Source organism: Clarias gariepinus, chromosome 2 (assembly GCF_024256425.1).
Source record: "Clarias gariepinus isolate MV-2021 ecotype Netherlands chromosome 2, CGAR_prim_01v2, whole genome shotgun sequence".
Classification (NCBI taxonomy): Eukaryota; Metazoa; Chordata; class Actinopteri; order Siluriformes; family Clariidae; genus Clarias; species Clarias gariepinus.
In genome coordinates this window covers 50,684,982-50,693,099 of record NC_071101.1, presented here as the reverse complement: position 1 = coordinate 50,693,099, position 8,118 = coordinate 50,684,982, and the positions used below count along the sequence as shown (strand labels likewise).

At 43.2% G+C, this 8,118-nt stretch overlaps 1 protein-coding gene across 1 annotated transcript; it reads right to left on the bottom strand.

The window, feature by feature from the left end:
• Nucleotides 1–1,258: 1,258 nt before the first annotated feature.
• LOC128518013 (trace amine-associated receptor 13c-like) lies at nt 1,259–2,251 on the bottom strand. The gene has a single exon (XM_053491132.1). It carries the CDS (start codon nt 2,249–2,251, stop codon nt 1,259–1,261), a length of 993 nt encoding a protein of 330 aa, XP_053347107.1.
• Nucleotides 2,252–8,118: the final 5,867 nt, after the last annotated feature.

Below are 8,118 nucleotides of genomic sequence, written 5' to 3'. Positions count from 1 at the left end.
TACACACAACTGAAGTAGTTCAAGCCTTTTAATTATTTTAATATTGATGATTTTGGCATACAGCTCATGAAAACCCAAAATTCCTATCTCAAAAAATTAGCATATCATGAAAAGGTTCTTTAAACAAGCTATTAACCTAATCATCTGAATCAACTAATTAACTCTAAACACCTGCAAAAGATTCCTGAGGCTTTTAAAAACTCCCAGCCTGGTTCATCACTCAAAACCGCAATCATGGGTAAGACTGCCGACCTGACTGCTGTCCAGAAGGCCATCATTGACACCCTCAAGCAAGAGGGTAAGACACAGAAAGAAATTTCTGAATGAATAGGCTGTTCCCAAAGTGCTGTATCAAGGCACCTCAGTGTGAAGTCTGTGGGAAGGAAAAAGTGAGTACATAACTGAACATAATTATTTGAAGGTTGACTTTTTTTGTATTAAAAACACATTTCTTTTATTGATCGGATGAAATATGCAAATTTTTGGAGATAGGCATTTGGGGTTTTCATGAGCTGTATGCGAAAATCATCAGTATTAAAACAATTAAAAGGCTTGAACTACTTCAGTTGTGTGTAATGAATCTGAAATATATGAAAGTCTAATGTTTATCAGTACATTACAGAAAATAATTAACTTTATTACAATATGCAAATTTTTTGAGAAGGACCTGTAGATGCTAAAATCCCGAGGGTCAGCTGCTTTTCTTTCAGAGTTCATTGAGTGTGAGGTGATTTTCGGTGTTTTAGGTAAAAACACAGACAAATTACAAAAGACACATGATTTTGCTCTTTAATTTACTTCGTAGTCTAAATCAGCGCTCAGCCGCACGCAAAAAGTTTTCCAGAGCGCACCGGCAGAAGTAGACTAATGATTATGAATGCATCTGAAAAAAACAGCAACCAGACTGACTCTGGCCATTTTAAAAAATGTTTGTGTTCATTTTTTGACGCACTCAAGTTGACCAAAAACAATACAGAACAACGCAGCTTATTTGCTTTCAAACATTTATAAAATCATAACGTTTTTTTTTCATTATTGTGAGTGATTTCAAGTAATATCTACAATAGAAATTGAAACATAGAACATTACCTTATTACAATGCTACCATAAAACACACATACTTTATATAATGCATACATGTACAATGGTGTAAATGTGTTTAGTTACAGTATATTATATTCATTATTTTCAATAGTATACCTTTTTTTATTCTATATAATTTAGCAACATTATGGCACTTTTTATAATGATTTATAATTTATGAAAGGACATTGACTAATGCAGAGTCTGTTTGGAATATTTGAAGAGTAATAGTTATTTTAACGCACCTCCTAAACCATGGGTAAAACAGAGCATAAATGAATGGATTAATTGTGGAATTAAGAAACATAATAACAAGGACTTTATGAGAAATTTCTGCCTGTAGTTTAATAACATCACCTAATAGACTGTAAATAAAATATGGAAGTAAACACACCAGAAACACAGACACTAAAATGCCGAGGACTTTAGCTGCTTTTCTCTCAGATTTCATCAAGTGAGAGGTGATTTTCTGTGGTTTAGGCTGTGTGTGATTATTAAGCTCTCTGATAGCAGTGGCATGTTTCTTAGCAATCACAAATACACGAGTATACAATATGATTATAACAGAAAGTGGAAATATAAATGAAAATATAAGATCAACTACAGTCCAAACCTCATTCGGAACTGAGTAACACTCTCCAGGACACATTACAGAAGTTGTAAAGCTGCCACTGAAATTGCAAAATAGTATGCTGTATACAAGACACACACACCAGTTGATGAAAATCATGATGCACATTATTTTTATAGTGATTGTGTTTGTGTAGACAAACGGGTTTGAGAGAGCCAAATATCGATCTGCGGCGATCAAAGCAATATTATAGACAGACTGGATTACTAAAAAAAAAGAAACGATCATCACAGACATGCAGCTCCCTGTTTTAAAAATCCAGCATGATTCGATTGTCCAGATAAACAATGGTAGCAACACTAAAGCACCAATGAGAAAATCCGACACAGCCAGAGAGAGCACAAGCATGTTAGTCGGTGTGTGAAGCTGCTTGAAGTGTAAAACAGAGATGATGACAAGCAGATTTCCACACACTGTTATCAGAACCACAGCAGCTGAACACACATACAGTAAGATATAAACTGCAGGAGATACAGATCTCTCTGGACAGGAGAAATGCTCACAGCGATCAGACTCATTAAACTCTGTCAGGTTCATGAATATAGACTTTCTACAATGTTTAAAGATTAAAAAAAATACCTCAGATTGGATGATACCAACATAAAGGTCTAACTGTAAAATGTCACAATCAAATGAATTGTGGCTCAAACTGCTCTGGTGCTTTTATAGTTTCAAAAATTCGTCATGTTCACAGAGTGTGAGTGACAGCATAATACACACTATATGATGTCATCCATTTCTAGGAACAAAGCCCTAGTAGTTACTCACCAAGGAAATAATCCTGCGTGTATTCTTTTGTTTACCATGGCCTCAACTGATTATCAAATTAAACAATTTAACAGAATTTTTATTAAAATAACTAAACAAATGAATAAATAAATCAAATGCGTAACGCGGGTGATGTATAAAAAAAGATGGTTAAAACAGGATAATTTAAGCAACTTTTTAGAAACAAACTAAAACTAAAGACTGTGGTGGTGGGGGTACAGAACCTCTTATAATGTGACAGCTCCTCACTCTGATTAAACGAAGTTGACGAAGACCTTACCACCTTTCCTAAACTCTTTCATTTACTGAGCATTCTATTTAATAAGCATCCCTCCTTTTCTTTTATAAGGTTTTATAAATCACTATTTCTTTTCTGCACAACTTCTTGTTTACATGTTTAAGCTTGTTCTGCCCCATTGTGGAGCTTTACATTGGTGAAGAATCCAGCAGGCAACATGGGCCTGTGGCAACAGCCCACCCTAGAACATGTCCGACCCGCACAGAGAAGCCTAATGTCTGCTCATATAATTAACACTGTATGAGGCGTAAGGGTTTTTCTACAAACTTTTGAGCGAACAGTGGAGCAGGGTTACAGCCTGACCAAAGAAAGAACCACTGCAGCCCGCTCCAGATGGATGATCCAGATCCACAGTGAGAAATCCTCAGAGGTAATCTAAACTGTCCATCTAACGTTCTTCCATCCCTGTCTCAGCAGGTTTTGTGTGATAGTAACTTTGTGCAGCTACACAAAGAAAATGCATTGCTGGAGTCAAGTTCATAAAATAGAGGCATAGGCTAAGGATGGTGTGCACCAGTTCATACTTCTTTATTAGTGGGGGCTTTTCTATTTTCACACACAGAGGAGAAGAGAGCCCTGTGTCATTCTTGCTGTATGACAGGGAGACATTGACGCAATGATGCATCTAACACACTTTCATTTGCTCTGGCACCAACTTAATCTTAGAAACACTATAGGGAAAAATATTTGACAGCTTTAACCATGGGACTGCCCCCAAGAAGGCAAACCCTGACATCTCCCACCCCTTTCCCTTTCACTGGTGTGTCTTTTGAGCAAATCACCATGAATTGGAATAAAGCTTTTCCCTTTTTGCTCAGTTGTGGAGTTTGTTTAGGAGTTGCAGTCAAAAATTAACTGTGTGCTCCACATCATATGCAAGCTTATGGAAAAAGTACAGGCTGAGCAATATAAAGCCTACGACTGGCCCACACAGCCATGTGAACTCCAGCAACCCTGGTGCCCTGCACTAACTTCTTGGCTCGGTGGCAAGGATCCTTTACTGTCATTGATCATGTAGGGTCAGTAAAAAATGTTAAGCTGTATTATATTAATTTATTAAAAACTTGGATCAACCATTTACCTTTGTTTCAGTCTTTGCCACTCTCTCTCTTTAAAGAGAATTGTGAACTTACAAGTACAGTAAGACATACATCTCTCTGGACAGGAAATGCTCACTGTTTAAACATAAAAGGTTTATGAACACAGAAATCTTCTAATGTCTACAAACATAATTGTAACGACATGGGTTGTGCGAGGGGCAGAGCCACACAGCCATTTATACACACGATTACCAGGCAACACCGCCATCAGGCAATCACCCTGGCAGTGTATTTATATACTGTAAGGGTCCTTATACGTTGGCCACTTTGTGTGATCATTAGCTAGCACCGGTAAGGTATCAGGGCCAAAGACAAGACAAAGAAAGTAAGAGAGAAAATAAAAGAAAGAAAAAGGAAGTGAAAGATAGAGGAGCACACAAAGTTGAAAGACAGAGGCAAAGCTCCAGCTTCTGCCTCCTTAAGATGCCGGCAAAAGAGAGAGAAAGAGAAAGGGAGAGCGACACACCTCAGTTTAGCATGTGCTATGTGTTTATGTTTATAGGGCAAAGCACACACAAACTCTCTCTCTGTACATCCTCAGTAAGGACGAACGCTTCAGGAGGATATTAATTCCCTTTCAAAAGCTACACTCGATGCATTAATACTCTTGCTTCCGCAGGTAAGTAGCAGTTACTGCAGGTCAGTAATGCATGATCTTCCCTGGTGGAGAAAAGCTTTCAGGCAGCTTTTATGTTCCAAGATGGCGCCGGTGAGGTCGGCTGCCGTCACGACTGCTCCGACCAGATTTTCTTTGTTTTTGTTATTTAAGTTAGTTTTTACCGTTTTAAAACCAGTCAAATTACCACCATGGAGTACATTAGTTATGATAGAGACACTCTTGTTTCTATTGGTATACAATGTACTCACAATTTGACGTTTTTAACTCCGGATCCGAGCTGGCCGAGTGAGATCCTGAGGGACAACAAAGGACGCGACGCGAAGCGGCGGCCTCAAGGGAAACGAGCCGGCGTCAGGAACAGGCTGAGAGCCCGTGCACACCGCACACCTCTGCCTAGCATCCTGCTCGCCAACGTCCAGTCACTGGAGAACAAGCTCGATGACCTCAGGGCCAGGATAAAGTTCCAGAGAGACATTCGGGACTGCAATCTCCTCTGCTTCACCGAGACATGGCTGAACCCAGCGGTGCCGGACCACGCCATCCAGCCGGCCGAGTTCTTCTCGGTTCACCGCATGGACAGGACGCGGGACTCGGGGAAGTCAAGGGGAGGCGGCGTGTGTTTAATGGTGAACAGCAGCTGGTGCAACAGCGCGAGCGTTGTTCCTCTCACACGCTTCTGCACACCAAACCTGGAACTACTGTCCATCATGTGTCGTCCTTTTTACCTTCCTCGGGAGTTCACATCGGTCATAATCAGCGCCGTTTATATTCCACCACAAGCGGACACGGACACTGCCTTATGCGAGCTGCATGAGGCACTCACACAACAACAAACACAACACCGGGACGCTGCGCTTATTGTGGCGGGGGACTTTAACAGTGCCAACCTCAAACGCGCAGCGCCAAACTTTTATCAGCACATCACCTGCCCCACCAGGGGCGAAAGGACACTGGATCATTGCTACACCACAGTCAAGGACGGTTACAAGGCACAATCTCGCCCTCCGTTTGGCAAATCCGACCACGCCGCCATCTTCCTCATGCCAAAATACAAACAAAGGCTGAAACAGGAAGTTCCGGTTCAGAGGGAGGTCGCGCGCTGGACGGACCAATCGGTGGCCGCGTTACAGGACGCACTCGATGACGCAGACTGGGACATGTTCAGAAACAGCTCCGATGGTGACGTCAGCGTGTTTACGGAAGCGGTTGTGGGATTCATCGGGAAACTAGCGGATGATACCGTGGAGAAAAAGACTATTAAAACGTTTCCCAACCAGAAGCCGTGGGTGGATAAAACCATCCGCGACGCTCTGAAATCTCGCACCGCTGCCTACAACACGGGACTCGCGTCGGGGGACATGGAACCATACAAGGCTGCGTCATACAGCGTCCGGAAGGCGGTGAAAGAGGCGAAGCAGCGCTACGGGAGAAAACTAGAGTCACAGCTCCAACAGAGTGACTCTAGGAGCCTGTGGCAGGGATTAAGGACAATAACGGATTATAAAGCACCAACATCCGGTATGATAAACGCAGACGTGTCTCTGGCAGATGAGCTGAACACTTTCTATGCTCGCTTCGAGGCTGCAGCTAAAGACGCTAGCGATGCTAATGCTAGCGATGCTAATGCTAGCGATGCTAATGCTAGCGGCGCTAATGGCTGCAGACAGGAAGTCACTGCCAGCACCGGAAGCGCGTTCATCATCACCGAGCATGACGTGAGGAGAGCCTTCAAGAGAGTGAACACCAGGAAAGCAGCAGGACCAGACGGCATCTCAGGCCGGATCCTCAGAGCCTGCGCAGACCAGCTAGCACCTGTGTTCACTGAGATATTCAACATCTCTTTATCTCAGTCGGTGATCCCCACATGCTTCAAAGAGTCCATTATTGTTCCAGTCCCAAAGAAACCTCATCCTGCTTCCCTCAATGATTATCGCCCTGTAGCCCTCACTTCAGTAGTGATGAAGTGCTTTGAACGCCTGGTCAGAGACTTCATCATTTCTTCACTACCAGACACACTGGACCCACTACAGTTTGCATACCGTCCAAACCGTTCCACGGACGATGCAATCTCACATCTCCTCCACACATCTCTCACTCACCTGGACACTCGGAGGGGGAATTATGTGAAAATGCTCTTCATCGACTACAGCTCTGCATTTAATACCATAATTCCCTCCACACTCACCACCAAGCTGGAGCACCTGGGACTCAGCTCATCCATGTGTCAGTGGATCTCCAATTTTCTGACTGGCAGACCACAGGCAGTAAGGATGGGCGGACATGTCTCAGCCTCCATCACTCTCAGTACTGGAGCCCCCCAGGGTTGTGTTCTGAGCCCCCTGCTGTACTCTCTTTACACCTCTGACTGCGTGGCCACTACCAACTCCACCACCGTCATCAAGTTTGCTGACGACACTGTCGTGGTGGGCCTGATCACCAACAACGATGAGACGGCCTACCTGGAGGAGGTTGGAAATCTGGAGAACTGGTGCCAGAGAAACAATCTCCTCCTGAACGTCAGCAAGACAAAGGAGCTGATAGTGGACTTCAGTACAAAGCAGGAGAGGAACTACCAGACCCCCGTCATCAACAGGAGCCCAGTGGAGAGAGTGGACAGCTTCAGATACCTCGGTGTTCACATCACGCAGGACCTGACATGGTCCTGTCACATCAACACCGTGGTAAAAAAGGCCCGGCAGCGTCTGTACCACCTCAGACGCTTGAGAGACTTTAGACTGCCCTCCAAGGTGCTCAGGAATTTCTACTCCTGCACCATAGAGAGCATCCTGACGGGAAACATCACGACCTGGTTCGGGAACAGCACCATGCAGGACAGACGAGCTCTACAGAGGGTGGTGCGATCAGCTGAGCGCATCATCCGCATCGAGCTCCCTGACCTGCACTCAATCTACACCAAGCGGTGCTGGACCAAGGCCAGGAAGGTCGTGAAGGACCTCAGCCATCCCAACAATGGACTGTTTACTCTGTTGCGGTCTGGGAAGCGATTCCGCTCCCTGAGGGCCAACACAGAGAGACTGAAGAGGAGCTTCTTCCCGCAGGCGATAAGGTCTCTCAACCACACCACTAGGCATAACTAACACAATATTTTCACAATTCTCAAAATCAACCAATCAATCTTTATACATCAATGGACAATATGGACAACTCCACGCACATCACATCTACACTACATGTTCACGTTTACATTCTGGACCATTACACAAAGTCACTTTAATAACTATTGCACAGAGTCACTTTTTCTATGCATACTTGCACAAAATTATAGTTCTATGCATACAATATATTTCTATTTTCATGTTCTATTTTTTTCTAGTTAAATTTTTATTTAAATTTAAATTTTTTATCATATTTCGTCTATTGATATTTATTACTTATAAGTTTTAATTCTCTTTTTAAGGTCACTGGCGGTCGTGTAAGCATTTCACTACATTTCGTACTGTGTATGACTGTGTATGTGACAAATAAAATTTGAATTTGATTTGATTTGATTTGATTTGAGCTGATCAGGCTGGTGCTCTACTGCACACCATGGCGGTTTTGCAGGATTACCAGGCTGACCTGCTGAAAGACTTGAGCATTGGTGGGGCGCTACAACATC

Excerpts from the sequence above, each read along its gene's own strand:
- LOC128518013 (XM_053491132.1), bottom strand. The coding sequence starts at position 2,251 with ATGAACCTGACAGAGTTTAATGAGTCTGATCGCTGTGAGCATTTCTCC.